At 33.7% G+C, this 24,409-nt stretch overlaps 2 protein-coding genes across 2 annotated transcripts; both read left to right on the forward strand.

Annotated features, from left to right (window-relative positions):
• Positions 1-166: 166 nt before the first annotated feature.
• On the forward strand, positions 167-2,147 carry LOC118039012 (dimethylnonatriene synthase). The gene is made up of 2 exons (XM_035045573.2): positions 167-1,176; positions 1,344-2,147. The coding sequence occupies exons 1-2, from the start codon at positions 187-189 to the stop codon at positions 1,962-1,964; spliced, it is 1,611 nt and encodes a 536-aa protein (XP_034901464.1). The 5' UTR covers positions 167-186; the 3' UTR covers positions 1,965-2,147.
• Positions 2,148-9,366: 7,219 nt separating this feature from the next.
• LOC118039013 (dimethylnonatriene synthase) lies at positions 9,367-11,292 on the forward strand. Its single transcript, XM_035045574.2, has 2 exons — positions 9,367-10,331; positions 10,499-11,292. The coding sequence occupies exons 1-2, from the start codon at positions 9,402-9,404 to the stop codon at positions 11,117-11,119; spliced, it is 1,551 nt and encodes a 516-aa protein (XP_034901465.1). The 5' UTR covers positions 9,367-9,401; the 3' UTR covers positions 11,120-11,292.
• Positions 11,293-24,409: the final 13,117 nt, after the last annotated feature.

Consider the following 24,409-nt stretch of genomic DNA (forward strand, 5'->3'; position numbering starts at 1 on the left):
AAAAAAGTTACATATAATTTTACAATCTAATTTTATATTATATTTTTCATGTTATGTTGAAATATTGTTTTTTTTTTACAACCTCGCCATTATCACTTCACTCGTGCTTTATATTATTACTTTTCATGCCTTGTCTAATCTAGTTGACTATATATAGATGATGGGTCTATAAATACCAACCAAACCATGAGGTGCATTCAAACCATCTTCTTTTCCTCCCTGGATTTCTTTTATATCCAATTCCAAATGATTCTTGAGGCTCTCATTTTGGTATTCCTTTATGGTTTCTGGAAAATCTTGGCCAGAAATAGTGAAAGCAAAAAACCAACCAGAGCCCCTGAACCATCCGGGGCATGGCCGTTATTTGGTCACCTCCCTAGTCTGGTTGGCAAAGACCCAGCATGTAAAACCCTTGGAGCCATTGCCGATAAATATGGCCCTATTTACTCACTCAAGTTCGGCATTCATCGAACCCTAGTGGTCAGTAGTTGGGAAACAGTGAAGGATTGCTTAAACACCAATGACAGAGTTTTGGCTACCAGAGCAGGCATAGCAGCAGGGAAACATATGTTTTATGACAACGCAGCTTTTGCATTAGCCCCGTATGGACAGTATTGGCGAGATGTCCGAAAGCTGGCCACTCTTCAGCTTCTATCAAATCAGCGGCTTGAAATGCTCAAGCATGTCCGTGTGTCAGAAGTAGACACGTTCATCAAAGGTTTGCACAGTTTTTATGCAGGAAATGTGGGCTCCCCTGCGAAGGTGAATATAAGCAAATTGTTGGAAAGCTTGACGTTCAACATAAACCTTAGAACAATAGTCGGGAAGCGGTATTGCAGCAGCACATATGACAAGGAGAACAGCGAGCCCTGGCGTTACAAAAAAGCCATAAAAAAAGCCTTGTATCTGAGTGGGATTTTTGTAATGTCGGATGCGATTCCATTTCTTGAATGGCTTGATTACCAGGGGCATGTAAGTGCTATGAAGAAGACTGCCAAGGAACTTGATGCCGTGATACGAAATTGGCTGGAAGAACATCTTAAGAAAAAAAAAGATGGCGAATTGGGAAGCGATCGTGAGAGCGACTTCATGGACTTGATGATCTCTAACCTTGCCGAAGGTCCTGATAAGATTTCTGGCTATTCGCGTGATGTTGTCATCAAGGCAACAGCTTTGGTACGTTTCCCAACTGTAAGCCTTTAGTACCTCTTTTTTTTTTTGGGCTGCCAGGTGAGGGGGCGCACCGCAGAGACCTTCCAGTCTCCTACCATTTGCGCTAGCGTTCAGGTGGTAATTGACTTTCAAATATTTTCATTTTCACACGTTTTGTTGTAATTTTGCAGATTCTGACCCTCACAGGAGCAGGAAGCACCGCAACTACATTAGTTTGGACGCTGTCCCTATTGCTAAACAACCCAACCGTGCTAAAGGCTGCTCAAGAAGAGCTGGACGAGCAAGTAGGAAGAGAAAGATGGGTGGAAGAATCAGATATACAGAACCTCAAGTACCTCCAAGCAATTGTGAAAGAAACCCTGCGCTTATACCCTCCAGGCCCCTTAACAGGAATACGTGAGGCCATGGAAGATTGTTCTATTGGTGGCTATGATGTTCCTAAGGGCACTCGACTAGTAGTAAACATATGGAAGCTGCATCGAGACCCTCGTGTGTGGAAAAACCCAAGCGAGTTTAAACCTGACAGGTTCTTGACAACCCATGCTGATCTTGATTTTAGGGGTCAAAATATGGAGTTCATTCCTTTTAGCTCGGGGAGAAGATCTTGCCCTGCCATAAATCTTGGCTTGATAGTGGTTCATCTGACACTTGCTAGGATCCTTCAGGGTTTTGATTTAACAACTGTTGCAGGCTTGCCTGTGGACATGATTGAAGGCCCAGGCATTGCCTTGCCGAAGGAGACCCCTCTCGAAGTTGTCATCAAACCACGCCTAGGATTGGAGCTCTACTAGGTATCAATGCCTTTGCCTTCACCAGTACATACATACATCAATAAAAAAGTTGATTTAGGCATCTTAACAAGTCAAGCGTATGAGCTTGCGTCAGATTATGCTACTATGCTATGTAATGAAGCGAATACCAACAAATGTGTGATTTGTGGTGTTGGCTATGAATATAATGCCCTTTTCTTTTGATTTTTATTTGGCCTTTCTTACTTTTTTTTTTTTTTTTTGTTAACGTGAGTGTTTAGATTAGCTTACACGTACGTTGATTAATTTTACAGGACGTGAAGTTAATAACTATGTAAACCTCCAATAGATTTGAGATTTATGAGATTTGAAATGGTAATCTCTAGAAAACATATTCAAAATCTGACTAATTAGGTAAAAGAAGAGCAAAAAAAAAAAAAATCTTGTACTTTTAGCTTTTTTATTTGTTTATGTCAACTCCAATGGGTAGCTAAATTCACAGATAAAATAGCTGTTGAGTACGGTAAAAGTTATTTCTATCTTTTTCTGTAGCAAAAGGCATATGAAGACGTTGGCAACCGTATTTTTCTCTGTTGACTTATATATGTTGGCCAGCGTATTCATTTTATATCCGTTAGCCAACGTTAATGTTTTTCATTTAAAAGCAGAACCAACTGAAGGAAGAAGACTACATTTAAGAAAAAATAGAAGGAAAAAAAACTTATTTGCAAATTTCACCCTTCTCTCTGATTTAGAAAACAAGAATTAATTATTCTCCGGTTAATTAATAACATCTATTGTGTTAATTAGTTGAAATTAAAAGGTATGTTTGCTTAAAGACTTTTTCTATTTTTATTATTTTTTTCTTCTCTTGATTTTTATTTGCTATTTGTAATGATTTTTTATTTCTTTGTTATTTTATATTTTTGATTTGGGTTAAGGAAAATAATTTTTATTTATATTGTTATCTTTGACAAAATTGAAAGGAAGTAATATGATGGTAACTGATATTGATAAAAACATGGAGTGACATATCTTAAATTTATTTTTGATTGTCTATTTTAATTTGAGGTCAATTATATTTTGTCTTGTTAAAAATACAACTAAACCAAGTGATTAGATTAATTGTATGATTAGATTAATGTTATAACAAGTAGAAGGCAATTCTTATTATTAATTCACATGTATGGAAACTACAAAATTGCTAGACATTGAATGTGAGCTTCCTTTACAACTTTTTATAAGGTTTTAACTTAAGGTTTTTTTTTTTTTTTTTTTTTTTTTTTTTTTTTTTAATTTAGATGGATTCAAATTTTCTAAGCTCTTTTACCAATTTTCTTATGAGCGAGTCATAAAATATTATCCCTCAACCAAGTAATTCTAATCAATTAATTAATGACTTAACATACTCGAATTTAAATGTCAATACAATAAAAAAATCACAAAAGAAGTTAAAACTTTTCACCAGGAAAAGATTGTTTACTTGTCTCTGCATGGTTAAATACAAGCAAGAATCCAATTACAGGAGTTGAACAACAGACAAAATAATTTTGGGCTCGTGTACATACTTACTTTGCAGAGAATGGAGCAAACTTGAATAATCGTTCCCAAATAAGCATCTCAAGTAGATGGCAAGAAATAAATAGAGAAGTTGGTAAATTTGTTGGATTTGTCACTCAAATTGAAAATCGTCAGTAAAGTGGAATGATCGAAGAATAAAGAGTAATTTTAATATTCATTTCCATGTTAAATTATTAACATATATTTTAACACTATTTAATTAATTTTATTTAACACATATTTTTACATTATTTAATTTATTTATTTTTTTTACCAAATTAATGATGCTCGACAAATGTATGCTTCTTGCGTTGGCAAACGATTTCAACTAGAACATTGTTGGGTTATCTTAAGAAAAGAACCCAAATGACAATTTAAGCGTGTAAGTTAACATCAAAAGTCAAATAAGAAACAAAAAAGTCATGTCAATGCAAGTCTGACTTCATCAACTTCATCTACCCCTAATTCTGCTAGTTAAGGAGAAGATAGTGAACCATTAATTTATCAAGATAGACCAATTGGTCAGAAGGTTGCAAAGGAACGACTTAAACGTAGACAAGGAAAAGATAAAGTTAGGGAGGTAACTGTAACAAATCTCTTACAACAATTCAGGGATACTCTAGTTGAAATTGAGGATCAGAAGAAACAAGACATGAAAATTATGTTTGAGCAACAAGCCATGATGATTCAACAAAGTCAAGAGAAACAAGAATTGGACAGCATTGAGAAAGAAGAACAAATTATGAAAATGAATATTTCTAATTTGGATCCAATTTCTACAGTGTATTTTTCAAAATAGAAAGTTAGAAATCATGCAAAAGAGGGGTTTTAATTTTTAATTAACTTTGATTGATTTATTGTAATGTAATGTATTTTTAATTAAATATGTAGAAAATTATTGGTTATTTTAAATATATTGTTATGAAATTGATTTCAATTCATAATACTTTTTTGAAGTTCCTCTAACACTTAATAATAATAAGTAGGATTAATTAACTTAAAAGATAATAACCATAATGAAAAAAAAAAACATAAAAAAACTTGAAAATTATAATAACATAAGAAGTTCAAATCTAAAGATTCTACTCCTTGCCATATTGTTCCCACAAATGTTCAATCAAATCTTCTTGTAGTTGAGAGCTAGTTGCTCTATCCCTAATTCAATTATGAGTTTGAAGAAAATCATGTAGTTCTGGTATTTCACCATGTGACACTGATACAAAGGAATTAAACTTCATGTTCATGGTCAAATCCAAGGTTCATTGCTCGTTCATCCTCAATAATTATATTATGCAAGCTTTCATAATATATGCAAGCGTTTCTTCATCCCAGTATCAAACAGGTACACGTACAATTGCAAAACGAGATTGGAGCACCCCAATTGCATTAGAATACCCTAGCTTATTATGTTCAATATTCTATGGACATTTTTCATTGTGCTTGAAGAGCTTCTTTTCGTCATAATCCTTCCTAAAAGGAAGTCCAAACTCCTTATCCATGGATTTAACATTGGGACTTAATGGAGTGTTTTCAGACATCGGACATGCTTGCTAGAGATGATTGCTTCCGTAACTCGTTATCAGAGAAGTATAAACTACAAGACTTCCATCCATTCTTGGAAGAGGGATGATTGCTTGCAAACCAATCATCCTTATTGAAGCTGGATTGATAGCCCAAGCAATCCATTTGTGATCGGTCACACCAACATGCTTGAAGACAACATTAACTCTGTTGGATAATGAATGGTAGTTTCAGTTAAGAGAGGAACTCAAAACAGGCAAATCTTTGCAAGAAAAGAACCTTTTGTTGTTCAAAAATTTGTAGGTTGAGCATGGTGGTGGTTGTTGTGCTATGCATGACAATGTACAAAAAGCAATATTAGAATCTCTTGTTTGTTTGGATGGAAAGTAATTTTTTTTTTTTAAGTAAAAAAACATGTTTTTTAGCCTATAAAGATGTAATTTGTGCTTAAAAGATATTGTATCTTTGAAAATAAAACCACCATACTTCCAAACCAAACACACTTAATTCTTGGACAGTTCATCAAACTAGTCTAAATCTCTAGAAGTCCCAAAGCTCAATCCATTAGTACTTGGTCCAATATTGTCAAGATCACTATCGTCAGTGGCGCCCTTGTTTATCAATGCTCTGCTCAAATAAAATCATGCAATTAAGCCCTTATTTCTTTTATTGTTAACAAAACTTGCCCAATAAGACCCTCAACCTCTTAGTCTTAAGTCACAAATCCACAAAAGACCAATTAATCATGAAGTACAATCAACCAATACCATGAAAATCATAGATTGGCAAGAACTCGGTCCAAACAAACATCAATAAATAAAAAATAATAATAATTTAGGGATTTAATTATCAAAGTCAACAAAATGGAATTGGAAAGAAACAGGGACTAAAACAAATAGAAAAAAAGAAAAGCTAAAAAGTTGTCGTAATGTGGGCTCATTTATTCAATAGCGTGAGACTTTGAACGACGTGTGTTGGCTACTAGTGAACAGAGGACGGTGTTGAGGCTTCAGTAGAGTCTTCCTCAGTCTCTGAATTACTTCATGCCTAATCAATATAATGAAGCGTGAATTGGTATTATGATACTTGGACACTTAATTTTAGTGATGTGATATTCACACGTGTTATTTAATTAACAGGTGTTTCATGTGTTCCATGAATTATTCAATTATTTTATTGAATAATTGAATAGTACCGAAATTTTTTCTACATCATTCTAGAAACCTAACTAGGTAGCTAGTCAATGGTTTTTGTTTACATGATCAAATTATGCTTGTCAATTTTATTCTATTTTATTCAGAATAGTTGAAATATTTTATACTAATTCAAAAAATAAAACAAAATTTATTTTATTTTAAATCTCGGTTCGTTTCGGATTTTCCGACTAAATTCCACTCGGAACGTTCTGGTTTTATTCCACATGTTCCATTCTGCTCTTGAAAAGCGAATTATAAAAAGCTCTTTTTCATTACTATTTTCAATAACAATGATATTAATAATAATATTGAAAATTATTATTATTATTTTCATTAACAATGATATTAATGTTTTAAAATTAGATTTATTACTTAATATATATGGTTTATATTCATGTTGTTTTTTTCATATTTATACTTTGTAGGAATTTGAGCAAAATAAGGGATGCTTTAGATTCCATTAATCTTGATAACATTGACCTAACTTTGTATTTAAAATATTTTTTGTTAAAACATTTAATTTTCATAATATTTTGATATTTTATTTAAGTTGAATTACTTTAAGTTAAAGATCTATATAATCTTGACTATTTAGAAATATTTTAAATTTCAAAATTATATTTGTTTGGCATTGTGTTTGTATTACATAATTTATTATTAATTTATCTTGAATTTGAATTATGTTTGTTGAATATATATATATATATATATATATATATATATATATAGTACAACCCCGAAACGGCATGCCAAAACACTCTGAAACTGAAACATTTCATTCCAATTGAAAAAATAAAACACCTGCCGAAACAGAATTGACAACCTTGGTTCAAATTAGGCTGTAAACCTTCTATTTAAGTTTTTTTTATAAAAAAAATTTCTTATTTTTTTTTACTACTATTCATTAAGATTCTTAATTTAATTAATATTTTATTAATCATAATGTTTCTTTTTAATATTTAAACAGTCTTGTAAGCTATTTTTCATAACACAAATAATAAAATAAAAACTTTTCAGAAAATATACAACTCCACAGTTTAGAGATATAATTTTTTTGAAAATGAAGTAACCCTATCAAAATATTAATGAATATAAATTGCTGACATTATTTCTTGTCTGCTTACTTTTCCCTTTCTCTTCACGTGCTCTTGTAGGAAACAAAACAATGTGGGGATGCAAATGTGCCACGTTTTCCAGCCTATAATCTGCCGAAACATCAATTCTGGAGCTGTCTCCATGAATTAATTAGCTCCAGAATTGATTGTTTTTTTCCCCATTGTTTGCAAAATAATTGAGCAATTATCATTAAACTTTCAGTCCTGATCAAGGTTGTCAATTCCGTTTTATTTTATCCGAAATGACCGAAACGCCGAAATAGGAGCCGGCGAAAAACGAATACCTTCCATTCCAACTTTTCTTCTTTTTTAAAAAAATATTCATACCACATGTCACAAGGGCTATATTTTCCAGGGTCACAGGGATGCCTTGTGAAGGAAACTAAATTACTTATTTGCTGGAAAACGTGGAAATCATTGTTTAGCTTCGTTGTTGTTTATATGAATAGTCAATTTTTTTTTTTTTTTTATAATTTCAATTCAGTCTCTTATTGTATTTCTATTTTTTATTATTATTTTTATTCTATATTTTTTTAATTTTATCTTTTAAATTTTTTATCAATCATTTGAGTTGTTTTTGAATTGACTGAATCAAATCTTGACAACTCTCACTCTTTTTAATTTAAATATATGCTAGGAAAGGAATCGAATCAATAAGTTTTTTCATTCAAATTCATTATTTATTTTTCAATTGCATCCTTATAATTTTTTTTTTAATCAATTGGCCTTGTTGATTTTAGACCAGTTAAGTCGATTAAATCAGGTCAGAACAACTTACACTTAATTTAATTTTAAACACAAACTAAGTACAAAAGTTGGGTTAATAGATTTTTTAATGTTAATTTTATTATTTTTTTCCTAAATTTTATCATAAATGTTTTTTTATTAGTCATTCAAAATATTTTTTGAACCGACCATGTCAACTAGAAAAATAATGAAACAACTTTCATATAATTTAATTTTAAACTCGAGTTAGGTAAGGAGTCGAATAAAAAACTTTTAAAATTGACTTAAATGATATTTAATAAAAATATGAAATAATTTTTTACTATCTTAATATTTTTTTATTAGCTTGTAAACTAGTGTACAATAATCTCTTTGAAAAATGATAAATGCTGCTCATAAATACTATCAGCTTGTATGATTGCTTATTAATCTAGGCTATGCTGTGGCAAGTAGTTCAGCGAGGAAGGAAACCATGCCACGCCACTAAAACCATGCATGGACCCTACGATTATCCCTACTGCGTGATACACGAGCAGAAAAGGTCAAAAGAAGAGCAAGAAACTAAGAAAAACCCTTCTCTTGATATATTATGATGCGATTTTCAGCTTCTTATGAGGTCCACTCGATTTTGGACCGACAATTATGAGAACCCTTCTCTTTATGTTTCTTAGTACAAAGAAGAGGCTGGTAGACCCTACTATTAATTGAGCTCCATGCTCATTGGCTAAGACTACTTCCTCTTACTTGAAGGAAGGAGACTAGTGAACGATATTCATTCACAATTATCTATTTTTAAATCATTTAAGTATTTCAACATTAAATTAAACATGATTGTCATTTCCCTATATATCTTTAATTATTTCAACTTGTATTTTATTTTTGTTTTAATTATGTTATAGTGTTATTTTGATTAATTATCAAAATATAATTAGTTAAAAAAATTTACATATAATTTTATGATTTAATTTTACAAGTTTACACTGTTTTTTTTTTTATGTCCTATTAAAAATGTCATCATCACTTTTTTTTTTTTTTGGATTCGAGGAAACCACACCCTCCGGAAAGCGCACTTTGTGGGCCCAGATAAGCAAGTAAAACCCCGGCTGTCCCAGGCTCTTACAAGAAGTGCACGTCCTGACTCGAACTCAAGACCTGCTGTGCAGATCTCAAGCCCTTTGCCACCACGCTACACCCCTTGGGGACGTCATCATCACTTCACTCGTGTTTTATATTATTTTTTATGCCTTGTCTAATCTAATTGACTATGTATGGATCATGGGTCTATAAATACCAACCAAACCATCTGGTGCATTCAAACCATCTTCTTTTCCTCCCTGGATTTCTTTTATATCCAATTCCAAATGATTCTTGAGGCTCTCATTTTGGTATTCCTTTATGGTTTCTGGAAAATCTTGGCCAGAAATAGTGAAAGCAAAAAACCAACCAGAGCCCCTGAACCATCCGGGGCATGGCCGTTGTTTGGTCACCTCCCTAGTCTGGTTGGCAAAGACCCAGCATGTAAAACCCTTGGAGCCATTGCCGATAAATATGGCCCTATTTACTCACTCAAGTTCGGCATTCATCGAACCCTAGTGGTCAGTAGTTGGGAAACAGTGAAGGATTGCTTAAACACCAATGACAGAGTTTTGGCTACCAGAGCAGGCATAGCAGCAGGGAAACATATGTTTTATGACAACGCAGCTTTTGCATTAGCCCCGTATGGACAGTATTGGCGAGATGTCCGAAAGCTGGCCACTCTTCAGCTTCTATCAAATCAGCGGCTTGAAATGCTCAAGCATGTCCGTGTGTCAGAAGTAGACACGTTCATCAAAGGTTTGCACAGTTTTTATGCAGGAAATGTGGGCTCCCCTGCGAAGGTGAATATAAGCAAATTGTTGGAAAGCTTGACGTTCAACATAAACCTTAGAACAATAGTCGGGAAGCGGTATTGCAGCAGCACATATGACAAGGAGAACAGCGAGCCCTGGCGTTACAAAAAAGCCATAAAAAAAGCCTTGTATCTGAGTGGGATTTTTGTAATGTCGGATGCGATTCCATTTCTTGAATGGCTTGATTACCAGGGGCATGTAAGTGCTATGAAGAAGACTGCCAAGGAACTTGATGCCGTGATACGAAATTGGCTGGAAGAACATCTTAAGAAAAAAAAAGATGGCGAATTGGGAAGCGATCGTGAGAGCGACTTCATGGACGTGATGATCTCTAACCTTGCCGAAGGTCCTGATAAGATTTCTGGCTATTCGCGTGATGTTGTCATCAAGGCAACAGCTTTGGTACGTTTCCCAACTGTAAGCCTTTAGTACCTCTTTTTTTTTTTGGGCTGGCAGGTGAGGGGGCGCACCGCAGAGACCTTCCAGTCTCCTACCAATTGCGCTAGCGTTCAGGTGGTAATTGACTTGCAAATATTTTCATTTTCACACGTTTTGTTGTAATTTTGCAGATTCTGACCCTCACAGGAGCAGGAAGCACCGCAACTACATTAGTTTGGACGCTGTCCCTATTGCTAAACAACCCAACCGTGCTAAAGGCTGCTCAAGAAGAGCTGGACGAGCAAGTAGGAAGAGAAAGATGGGTGGAAGAATCAGATATACAGAACCTCAAGTACCTCCAAGCAATTGTGAAAGAAACCCTGCGCTTATACCCTCCAGGCCCCTTAACAGGAATACGTGAGGCCATGGAAGATTGTTCTATTGGTGGCTATGATGTTCCTAAGGGCACTCGACTAGTAGTAAACATATGGAAGCTGCATCGAGACCCTCGTGTGTGGAAAAACCCAAGCGAGTTTAAACCTGACAGGTTCTTGACAACCCATGCTGATCTTGATTTTAGGGGTCAAAATATGGAGTTCATTCCTTTTAGCTCGGGGAGAAGATCTTGCCCTGCCATAAATCTTGGCTTGATAGTGGTTCATCTGACACTTGCTAGGATCCTTCAGGGTTTTGATTTAACAACTGTTGCAGGCTTGCCTGTGGACATGATTGAAGGCCCAGGCATTGCCTTGCCGAAGGAGACCCCTCTCGAAGTTGTCATCAAACCACGCCTAGGATTGGAGCTCTACTAGGTATCAATGCCTTCGCCATCACCACTACATACATACATCAATAAAAAAGTTGATTTAGGCATCTTAACAAGTCAAGCGTATGAGCTTGCGTCAGATTATGCTACTATGCTCTGTAATGAAGCGAATACCAACAAATGTGTGATTTGTGGTGTTGGCTATGAATATAATGCCCTTTTCTTTTTATTTTCATTGGCCTTTCTTATTTTTTTTGTTTTATTATTATTATTAATATGGTTGTGCGGGCTAGGTTGCATGTACCTTAACTAATTTCACGAGTCCTGAAGTTAATGACTATGTAAATCTCCAATAGATTTGAGATTTATAAGATTCGAAATTGTAATATCTAGAAAACAAATTTAAAATCTGACTAATTAAGCTAAACCCATTGCGCCTTTCTTTCTTCTAATGACCAGAGTCGGTTCGGGTTATAAAATCTCTCGTTCAACAGACACTGAGATTTCTGCTACAGTCTCAACTAGATTACTTTCACATTTTGTTTTTATTTGGTATATAGTTTGTGCGGTTTAGAATATAATAACAACAACAATCATAATAGTCTCAACTAGATTACTTTCACATTCTGTTTTTATTTGGTATATAGTTTGTGCGGTTTAGAATATAATAATAACAACAATCATAATAAAAGTTAGTGTTTTCACCTGGAAATGGTGTGTGTATATATATATGTTTTTTTTAATTTGTATTTTAATTTATTTTTTATATATATTTTTTATATATAGTTGGTATGTAATTCATAAAATGTTTTTTCATTTTTTTAATTGATAATTTTTTTTATTAATTCTATATATATATGTATGCATGCATGCATGCAAGTACTTGTTCAATCTTAAAAAAAAAGTTTAAGAACAAGGCACATGTTGAGGCGTCAATATGTGAGGCCTATATTGTTGAGGAGATCTTAATATTTATCTTATACTATTTCAAACCTTATTTGAGAATGAGGATCAACCGTGTTCCACGGCATGATGATGGTGGTGGAGTGCTTTCAAGTGGAAACTTGTCAATATTCTCTAATCCTGGACGACCCACACCTTAAAATGCCGTGAAGGGAAGATATTTATCTAAAATAGAATTCAGACAATCACACAATTATGTCCTATTTAACTGTGATGAGCTGAGACCTTTTATTAAGTAAGTAGATGTTCGACTTAAACTTTGTCAAGAGTGTACTATTTATATATTGTGATACCATAAACTCATATAAGTTGGAACAACCTTGCAGGCAATATCGACGATACTTACTGTCTAATAACTTACAGCTGATCGAATCCTAGATCTTTTAATTACAAGATGAACAATTTACCATGTGGTTTAGAACACATGCAAGTCCTATCACAAACTCATTATCTCTTGCAATGTATTTATTCATTATTATTGTATTTGATATACAAGGTTTATCAAATGGGAGGTAGTGCTGCTATTTCACTGTCTTTACTAAGCTCGGGCTCTAAAAGAAAAGTCAAGTGCTGTAATGAGTATTTTGTCAATGGATATATCTTTCATACTGAAGAATACGGGCATGGAAGAAAGATATATAATAGCGGTGTTTGTATTAAGGGATCGACTTCAAGTGAGTTTGAAGTTGACTATTACGGTAGATTGGATAAGTGATTAGTGCTTAAAAGTGCATTTTTATCAATGTTTTATATCATCATTTTGCACTTGAAGTATCAATAACTACTTAACTAAAACATGTTTTATAATAACATATCTAATAATATAAGATACCTTTAATTTATGGTAAATGTTCATCTTAAATGCAGACCTATCACATAAATGAAAGGATTGATTTATGAGTTTAAGTATTGAAATTGAAAGGATAAAGAGATGGCCAAACTTAGAAAAGAGATGTTGGTGCAGTCCAAACTGGAATACTGTTTGGTAATTGGGTCATATCTTAAGTTCTAGATGTCCAAATGACCTAAATATTTTGGACAGATTCGGTAAGATATAGGCCTAAAACTTTCATGTGGAGTCCAAGACTTAAAAAGGTCATTTTCAAGTCTAAATTATAGCAACAACGGAGAAGTCTGAATCTGTCCTGTAGCCCAAACACTGTTCAGTATTCAGCCCATATCTCGAGTTCTAGAAGTCTAAATGACCCCAATTGTTTTTTTTTGGAAAGATAAGACAATTTTCTATAACTTTCATGAGTACATGTGGTTCTAGTTCTTATGCTAGCCATGACATTTTATTCAGACAAGAAGATAAGGATTTTCACCAAGTCAAGAGTTGGCCACCCATTTAACAATTAGTCATCAAATCAATAGTTTTAAATTTTGGCCTATAAAAGGAGGCATTTGCCATGCATTTAAGGGCTTGGTTATTCAGATCAAGAACTTGCTCTTGCTTTCTCTCAGAATGTAAACCCCGAAAAAAAAATTATATATATAATAAATAAGTAAAAGTGAAGAAATTCATGCATATGGTTAAATAAAAACATAAACAGTTCAAAGTTAGACAGTAACACTAGACTTTCACGTGAATACTATATATATAAGAATATAAAAGAATTGTGTCATACGAATACTTGCACATTGAGATACTAACTCTGAAAATATACATGATATATGTATGTATGATATTATGAGAAAATGAACATGCATAAAAAGTAACATATGAGTAATAGATGAATATGGATTCTCTATAATAACGGCTTGAAGGAATCATAACCAAAAACTTATGATTCAGGAGGAGTAACCAAGATTGGATCTTTTGTTAGTGGAGGCCATGAGAAAAGCGAAACAAGTGCGTGATTTTGCTCCTATTTGCACTTATACAATTTAAAATTATTCTGGTGAATGCAATTACAATAAATATCGTGTTTAATGTAAATAAAGTCTAGAGTAAATACAAGATTAGCTTCGGCTAATGACATCTGTGATATGATTGTCGGGAGATGATTTACAAGATTAGCTTTGGCTAATGCCATCCGTGATATGATTGTCGGGAGATGATTTACAAGATTAAACTTTGCAAGGTCACCTAGTTCATGCAAGTAAATTAGAGTATTCAAATTAAGAGTATACAAATGAGTGTTAATTGGGTTTAAAAGACTTACAAGAAAAATATAAGTTCTCTGTTAGAATTCTTATGAATCCAATAGAAAGTTAATACTTCATTTGTATTCATTACATGAGCATATATATATTCTTTATCAACATAATGGTATGTTTATTTATGTAACAAGTCCATCAAATATTTAGGAAGATCATTAGTTTAGGACTCTACTTTGTGAAGCTTATGTAAATATTTAACTTAAAACAAAAAGGAATTAACGTGTTTATGTAGTATTCTTTTATGTAAACCTTGATGTATTTACAAAGGCTCAGCTTAGTATGTAGTATTTTAGTTATCTTGTAATTAACCCTTTTGAAATATTTAAGAACACTTCTTATATTGTAAATACTTTCTTTGCATATTCCTTTTCTTTTAAATTTTATGATATGATGTGTTGGACTATGTTCATATTGAACTTACTCGTAGGATATATATATATATATATATATATATATATATATATATATATATATTGTGTGGATTGTATGAGGTATGAAATCATAAGGTTTGATATTAGGTTCGGAATTATAGGACCTTGTGATGATAGGTTGATTGAGTAAATTGATAGTAGTCAATAACTTAGGATATCCTAATTGCAAACGAAACTCTGCCGAAATTTTTTGGAATGGAAAAAAAAAAATTTACCCTCAAATAAAGAGGATATGTTGGGATGTTTTAACATTGATCAAGTCGTACACTTCGAACAATTACATTTTGAATCTTGGACTCCGCATGAAAGTTTTAGGCTTATGTCTTAGCTTTCCATCCATATAGATCAGACCTCAATCCAAGTTTTACAACTCCAGTTATGATCCAATAACCGAATGGTGTTCTAGTTTGGACTGAACCAGTATCTCTTTTTTAAGCTTAGCCCTCTCTTTGTCTTCTCAATTTCAGTAGTTAAACTCATCAATCAATCCCTTGATTTATGTGATAGGCCTGGATTTCATATGAACATTTACCATAAATTAAAGGTATCTTATATTATTAGATATGTCATTATAAAACATGCTATAGCTAAGAAGATATTGATACTTCAAGTGTAAAATGATGATATAAAACCTTGATAGAAATGCACTTTTAAGTACTAATCACACCCTCCAACCAGCTTATTACTCCTCCCTAGTAATCAAAGCGTTGAAATAGAAAAACAATTTGCAAGTTCCATAAAGGCATTCACCATTCAACTTCCATTGATTTATCTAAATGAACAAACTCTCATTAAATTTATATATCTCTCTCAATACCTCTTAAACAAAAATATTAATAAACCTTCCTTTTTTATGTGCTTAATGTATGAAAACATAGATGAGGGGGCTTTTATTGGAAGAAAACAATATTTTGTTATAATATTTAAGGTTAACTTCCTTAGGTTGGGATTATTATCTCTTTTTTTTTTCTTTAATATATATATATATATATATATATATATATATATATATATATATAAAACTTAAAACACAATGCATCTTTAACCCATGTAACGAGCTTTAGGCTAATGACTCCCAGACTAGTTGGTTTTTAGGGCATTAGGTGTTGAAACACACCTTTAAGCTTAATAACTCGGGTTGCAGATACTGATACATAGCTAGTGCAATGTTTGATTCCCTTAAACTTTTCTCCTTAACCTATGTAACAAGCCTTTGGGCCAATAGCTCCCAAGTTAGTTGACTTTAGGGTATTAGGTGTTAAAACACCCTTTCGGGCTTAATTGCTTAGGTTAGAGAGGCTACGAAACCAAACTTATCTATATTTTTATTACCATCAATTTGTGTTTCTTTGTTTTTTAGGTTTTTTTTTTTTTTGGAAATTATATACTATCACTTTCTCTTAGTTGTTACCTTTAACAAACGAACATAAATAATGTAATAATCCAATGTGCAACCCACAATCATATGTTAAAGTGTGTGTGTAAAAATGAAGGTTTGAGAATACTTGTTAAATGAGTATATGAGCAGAATCAATTGATGATAATGCGAGAGTTTGTAAACTTTAATATTTCAAGAAGTATTCTGTTAGACCTTGTTAAGAAGGTTTATTAAGATGCGTCTCAAGAGTCACTTTAATAAAAGAACTCCTTTACTTTGTCATCCTAGTAACAACATTTTTGCAAATGTTTTATGAAATACAAAACACAGTTAGTTTTTTTTTTTTTTAATATCAACTACTACCCTTTCCCCCCAACCAAAAAGAGACATTGTCTTTAATGTTCTAAGGTAGAAAGATATAGTATAGAAGACATCACCTGAAAAAACGAACATTGACAATCTTGAAACACACTTAAACAAATATAAGAAATAACAAAATAAAATAATATGTTATTAATAAAACCAAAAGACACAAGGTTTCACAAACGAAGGCTCAAATCCAATCTAAGCTTTATATGGCTTTCCGTAGTTGACCAATTATATGCGACTCATGGAGGGATCAATTACAGGGATGAAAGATTGTAGTTGGTCAATAAATTGTTTAGCAGTAGCAATAGAGATTATGATTTGTTGTGTTGAATATTTTAGGAATTTCTGTTCTATAACATGATAAAAAAAAGACAACAAATTATCGTAAAAACCATTAACATTTAACAGATCTATAAGTTTATGGTGAATGTGTAGTTAGGCCCAAGAGAAAATATAAAAGATCTCTTCCAGTGTGCCCAGACCACTTGGTAAGGCAATGAAGGCATCATCATGGTTAAACATTGCATTCATTCGATCAAATATTGTGGGGACCTATAGTTCCTCTCCAATTGTTTTTCCAATAATATCCCCTTTTGTTAAAGCTTTGGGGATGACCCCCAAAACTTAACTACCTCCTAAAAATGTAGCTATTGACACACCCCCTATTAACCCAAGGCTGCCTCCCCCATACACTAAATGAATCTTTCTCTCAACTAGTACCTAACCAAGATGATTTACAGATTCTAAAAACTCTATTTCCTTCCCAGGATTGGATCCACCGAGACCACAAATATTTCTTATATGATGACTTAAGGAACCTATAATTTCTACACACTTCTATATCTGTTAAATGTATGGGTTGAGTAGAAATGAAGGGAAGGAAGAGAAGATTTTATATATGAGAAATTGAAAATGCAATCATACCACTTATATGTAGGTCAGCTGGAGTCTTACACTCTTTCTCTCTCTTTCTTTATTGATTTATTTATTTATTTTGAAAAAGCATGTGTATGTACAGGTAGTTATGATTGTGGCTCACATTGTCGATACACGACGTCGGGTGACAGCTCCGCTCATTTTTGTTTATTTAACAAAAAGATATTTTTTTATTGGGGGAAATGAAAATTTTATTGGAGTCGCTATCTAGTAATTTGAGGGAACTAGAAATCCCAAATTAAACACTGGTTCCAGAGATTCGGGTACTGGGTTAGTTATGATTAAGGGAAGGTAGACACCACCCTTAAAACATCCTTTCAAAAGAAAGGTTACCCTTACTTGTGTGTTTTTTATTTGATTTAAATGCTATTATATTTCGAGCTTATTTGCAATTTCGTTTTTTTTAAATAGTTAACGTTGGTCTCTAAAAATAGGAGACGCGTTAAAAAAATGACATCAGTCCCTAAAAATAGAAGACTTGTCTAAAATTATATTTCGAGCTTATTTGCAATTTCCTTTTTTAAAATAGTTAACGTCGGTCCCTAAAAATAGGAGACGCGTTAAAAAAATGACATCAGTCCCTAAAAATAGAAGACTTGTCTAAAATTATATCGACGTTCAACCTTAAAAAGGAGAATTGCGTATGAGTTACAAAAAAAATAAATTTATGGACATAATCCATATTTGTTTGGTATTTAAACTTTTTATTTGACATCGGTCCCTTTCTATAAAAAGAGACGTGTCGACAAACATCGTTCATAGGAGATGCGTTAAAAAAATGACATCAGTTCCTAAAAATAGGAAACTCGTCTAAAATATTGATGTGTCAACAAACAACGTTCGTAAGAGAAAATCACATTTTTTTAAAATGATTTTGGGGTTTTTTTTTAATTTTTATTTTAAAAAATATTATAATAAACACACACACACACACACACACATACATAAATATATATATATATAATTCATGTCCTGCATGAACAGTAGGACGTGAATTATAATTCATGCCTACTGTTCACACAGGAACAGTAGGGAAGGAAGAAGAAGGGGAAGGGGGGAAGAAGAAGAAGAAGAAGAAGGGTGGCTTACCTGGCTGAAGGGTCGTGGCTACCGTCACTATTCTGGCTGAGGAAGGTGTGCTGCCGGTGGTTGCAACGGTGGAGCTGGAGGAAGGGACGTTGATGGCGTCGGTTTCCTGTGGCAGAGGAAGAAAGAAAGAAGAAAAAACACGCGGGAGGGGCTGTAGCGAGGAGAGAGAAACCGATGGTGGCTCTTGGTGGTCGGCTGGCGGTTGCGTTGGCTGCCTGTGATATAGATGATGGTGGGAAGACCGGTGATGAGGGTGGTGGTGGCTGAAGGCCACGGTGGAGAGAGAAAGAAAGAAGAAATGTGCAGAAACTGGAAGAAAAACTGGTTTTTTGGCTGACTTTGGACCTCATTTTTTTTTTAAGGCCATGAAATCCACCTCTATTTATAGGCGGTGGAAGAGGGCAATCTTGTCTACATTGAGGAAAAATTTCAGCTCTTGATTCAGTTGGGAAGGATCCCAACCATTGGCTCAAAGTAGGTATCATGAGTTGAAAATCTGCAGACAAAAGCTGATTGAGTAGGCCTCTTTAGGCTGTCACCAGTGCTAATATATTGTCATTTAGCCCAACCTGATCACATGGGGTTGTATAAAAAATGCATAGGATCCGTTTCATATAAGATTTGTCAAATTTGGTGGACGTTAGGTACATTAAATGTAGCTGCAAAGTAGTCAACCAGACCAGCTTTTTTAGAAAAAAATTAAGAAGATAATGAACAATGATTTTTGGTCAAAGTCCATTTCACTCCTCTCTCTTTCAATTGACCCTAAACCTTTTTATTTAATGCAATTTGGCCACTAATTAACTTGGTAAAAATTTAAATTTGGTCTTTTTAAAATTCGGATTTTTCTCAATTAAGCCCAAATTAAACTCCCAAACTTAATTTTTCACCAATTAAGCCCCAAATAAAATTAATTTGACCCATTTAAAGTATAATTAAGTCCTTGCACTTAATTAAATCCTTCAATTGGACCCAAATTAATTCTTAAACATAATTAAAATTTAATTCGGCCAATGATTAAATCAAGTTGGCCTATTAAAAATTTAATTATGTCATTGAACTTAATTTTTATGCAAATTCATCCAATAATCATTTAATTTGACCTTGAATTTGCATTTTTTCTTCATTTTTGGGCACAATAAGGTACAATTAGGCATGAACTTCCTCCAAAATTGCAGCTTGATTCTCCGATTTCCTTTCTCCACATTGTTAGCCTTTATTTTATTTTTTTTTATTTTTGAAAAAGAAATTGATTTTTTTTTTAATATCCCAAAATTGGGTTATGACAATTGATATGGTTTGACCCGACGAACTCAGTTTTGGTCGGAAATGACGGTTTTGACCCAAAACAGCCCGAAACTCATTTTTTACCCTGGTCGACATGGTTTGAATGAAAAGATACAGTTGACTCGAGAAAAAATATTTTTGAATTTTCATATTTTTCTTAATTTTTTTGGATTTTTATAAATACTAATAAAAATAAAATAACATTCAAGAAAATTGTGTGTCAAAAATTGGGTTACAACACACATCTTCCCTTAGTTTTACGTCCAAGAACGACTTAAACGCCCTCTATGGGTCGGGGATAGGTTTCTTATCCAATTTTCTTAAAAACTGGCAAACAAGGTCATTTTTAGTCAGATTTTCAAGACTATGTTAAGCATGTTCTTTATGGAATTGTGGCCATAAATCATGAATTGCACAATGCACATCTCCACTAGGGTGCATCTTAAGAGTCAATAAAAGATTATCCAAAGACCCCTTACTTAGGCCATCCTTAATGAATTGTATTTTATCTTCGTGGTGTACATATATCATTTCTAAAGAATGACATTTTGCATTATAAGTCAATCTGGCACATCTGTGACAGACACTCAATCGTTTTGCACAACGTTTTTTCACAAAAGTGTTTTTACCTATTCAAGGCATGAATGAAATGAAAGCATAGGAGGACTCACCTAATAATCAGACTTTTGCTTCAATCAGCCAACGAATATCTTCAGGAATTCCATGATTCATTAACAACCTCAATCTTTCACACCTAGCACGGTAAATTTTTGCAATCTCATTCGGAGGCAAAGCGGAAAAATATTTTTCAATTTTTCAAGAGTGGTGTCCATTTTCAAATGAGAATTGGAGAAGAGATACAAAGAAAGGAGAAAGAGCAAAGAATTGCACAAATATATACACAGATATCAGTTATCATGAGAAATTGAAAGAACCGATTTAAGAGTCACGAAGTACCACTTTCCGCCATTTGATCGAGGTGAGAGAAACTAGCAAAACAGAAGTCACACCAAAATAAAACACAAAAACAATGTGAGAAAAAGAATCAATCTTTATATACTGGATCATCCAATTCAATAGAGTCATTTTCAACTGAAAAATTATCAAAGTAAACTTTCAAACAATATCCATTTACCTTGAAAACATTACCATTCTTTGGATTCTCGATATCATATGCCCTATATAGATACATATGTTTCACAATAAAAGGGCCACTCCATCTTGATCATAGTTTTCCATGAAATAAATGGAGTCGAGAATTATAAAGCAAGACTTTTTGACCAACATTGAATGTTTTTCTAAGTATTTTTTTTGTTCTGAAACTCTTTGATTCTTGCTTTATGGATTCTTGAATTTTCATATGCATCATTTCTTATTTGTAATTTTTGCAGCTGACTAGCATCATCAAGGTTTGAATTGAAAGCTTTAATAGCCCAATAAGCTTTATGTTCAAGTTCCACAGGCAAGTGACAAGGTTTTTCATAAACTAGTCTATAAGGTGACATATTTAATGATGTTTTATAAGCAGTTCGATACGCCCAAAGTGCATTATAAGTCTTAAAGACCAGTCTTTCCTATTAGGGTTCACAATTTTCTCCAAGATCTGTTTGATCTCCCTATTAGCAAGTTCTATTTGACCACTTGTCTGAGAGTGATAAGGAGTGACAACTTTGTGTGTGCATTATTAAGCATTTAACTTTTGATTTGTCAAACCTAGATTTTGGATTACCATTGTCAGTGTAACTGGTTGACTAGTTGACTTGTTGAGGCTTTTATATTCTCCTCTTACAAATCTATCTCTTCCTTATTTTCCTTTAATTTGTCCACGTCCTTTACCCCTTTGTGAATATCTAGAACCATCTTGCTTTGAAAAAAGCATTTGTGCACTCACATCCTTTTGAATTGCATTGACTTTTTCCTCGTGGGCTTGTAATTTTCCCATGAGACCTTGGATTGAAAGAACATCAATATTTTATGACTCCTCTATCATGATCACCATATAATGGAACTTATTTTGCAGCGAGCGTAGGATATTCTTTACCACACATATCTCTTCCATCTTCTCCTCGTATCTCTTTATTTGATTGTATATGTCCAATATTCTTGCAAAGTATTCTGAAATATTCTTCGATTCAAGCATATGTAACTTTTCAAAGTCACCACGTAGCTTTTGTAGACTTACGTTTCTCACATTGCCAGCTCCTTAGTCTAATTCTTGCAAAACGTTTCATGCTTACTTAGTGGTGGTTGCATTGGCCACTATTTCAAAAGTGGCATCATCCAGACATTGGTGGATGATTGTTAGTGCTTCTAATCCTTCATTCGTGCCTTTTGCACAACCTTCCTTTGAGTTGAAGTCAATGTTGCTCCACCTATAGGCTCCTCAAAGCCTTTTTCAACCGTCTCCTTCAACTATCTCCCATACATCTTGGGAACCCAGCCAAGCTTTTACTTGAATACACCAAGTTTCATAGTTGTTCTTTGTCAACCTAGGATATTGAAGTGGGAAGTTTGGATTGGCCATGTTCAATAATCAAACCTAAGCTTTGACACCATTTGTTGGAAGAAAGATAGGTATGGTACAAAATAAAAAATAGTATTGCAAAGTAAAAAACATAAGAACAAAAAAAAAAGTTTAAAGAAAGGTATATTTTTATTAAGTATTTATCTCTAAGCTCTTTTCGCTATTTTCACTCTTTTTGTACTTTTAAATAATGCTGAATTATAAGCCTTTTTTGTAGGTATAAAGTCCTACATAACCAATGAATTAAACTAATACAAAGAAACTCTAATCTGAGTAAGAATTGGATTCTGCTAACTGAATCGGTCAACCAATATATTTAATCAAACCAATTACTCAGTCTTGAAACGATTGATTTGTTCCTAATCGATCGATCAATTCAACTAATTTTTAGAAATCAGTTACTTTCAACAAATAATCTTCCTATGGCCCTCTCTCTATGTATATACATAAACTCTTGTAAACCCTTGATTGATATCCTATAACCAACGGGTATTCAACAAATCAAACACCTCATCATAAGGTGCCATATCAACATTGATGTCAGCAATATTATTGTCCATGTTTGTAAAATGGGCATGTGTAACAATGTCAAATGTGCACAAGGTGCATAGTTCGACAGACTATCCAAAATAGTGCCTAAGGGCGTTGGTAGCCATGCCAATAATGAAAAAAATTAGCAGCGTAAATTTCTGTGCATGCAATTTGTAAAATTAGCAGCGTAAAAAATTAGCCTTTTTTTTGTAGCATGCAATTTCTGTGCATAGCACAAACACTCTTATTGTGTAATACTTTGTTGACGAGATAAATAAAGGTTGAGAGTTCTTGTATTCTTGATGTGCTTTGTTTGGTGTTATGCAACATCACCTGTGTATTCTGCTTGTCTACTTAACTTGGGAAAGTGTGGGAAACCTTTTGGGTGAGGGAAACACTTAGTTACTAGGCAAACACAAGTGGGATTAGTGAGGGAAAGCTGAGTCTTGCGGGTACTGGGCTGCACCATGGGTTTATTTGTGGAGCGAAATTTACTCCATTTCAATTGGTATCAGAACACGGTTATATTCTTGGCAAAACAACAAGATTGTTCTATGGGCAAATTAAGGGATTGATTTGTTGAAGCTATCATTGGGATAGTTTGTGAAATTGGTGGCTGAAAGTTTTATGCCAGCAAGTATGAAGACTATTTAGGAAAGGTTGCTTCATTTAGAGGGCTGGATGGGGGACATTCTTGATGAAGAAGATCATTCAATTCAGGATTGACTTGAGTTGGCTATGGAAATCGTTGCGATGGCTGCTGGACAGTATGTAGAACTTATGGCAAAGATGAGCTAAAAGTTGCAAGTTGTTGATGCAAAATTAGTTGTCTTGAAACAAGCAGTCGCAGCTGCACCAAGGGGTGCAGGTTCTTTTAAGCCTAAAGTTCCAGAACCTACAACATTTGGTGATGCTAGAAGTTGCAAGGAATAAGAGAATTTCTTATCGGATATGGAACACTATTTCAGTGTTGCCAAGGTCGGGTTGGCTGAATAAGTGAACATTGCGGTGATGTACTTATCGGGTGATACAAAATTGTGGTGGTGAATAAGATCCAACGAGGACTTGAATGTTGGTAGGCCAAAAGTGGAGACGTGGGAGACTATGAAACGCGAGTTGAAAGAGCAATTTCTACCCAACAACATGTCCTAGATTGCGAGGGAAGACTTGAAAAATTGCAGCAAGACAAGTTGGTAAGCGATTAAGTGAAGAAATTTAGTTCTTTAATTTTGGATATTGATAATATGTCCGAGGAGGACATAATGTTCAATTTTTTATCAGGACTTCAGCCGTGGGCATAATTGGAGTTGCATAGACAGAAAGTTTCAGACTTGTCTTCTGCTATCGTTGTTGCTAATGGGATGGCATATTTTAAAGTAGATGCTAGCAAAGAGATTGCTGGAGCATTTCTATTTCGTCAAAACTAATGGATAGGTATGAGATGAAAAGGAAGAAAAAAGGGCTTGGTGGTGGAGAACCTAAACAGGTTGATGGCAATGGGAAGTCAAAAGCCAAGGGCAAGGAAAAGGTTTCGAAATCAAGTTCGAGCTTCTTTATTTGCGAGGGTAAGCACTTTGCAAGGGACTGCCGGAAAAGAGCTCAACTTAGTACTATTTTTGTGGAGAAGGATAGGCAAGCAACGACATATGTAAATCCTATATGTGT

The sequence above is a fragment of the Populus alba genome, chromosome 4 (assembly GCF_005239225.2).
Source record: "Populus alba chromosome 4, ASM523922v2, whole genome shotgun sequence".
NCBI classification, from domain to species: domain Eukaryota; kingdom Viridiplantae; phylum Streptophyta; class Magnoliopsida; order Malpighiales; family Salicaceae; genus Populus; species Populus alba.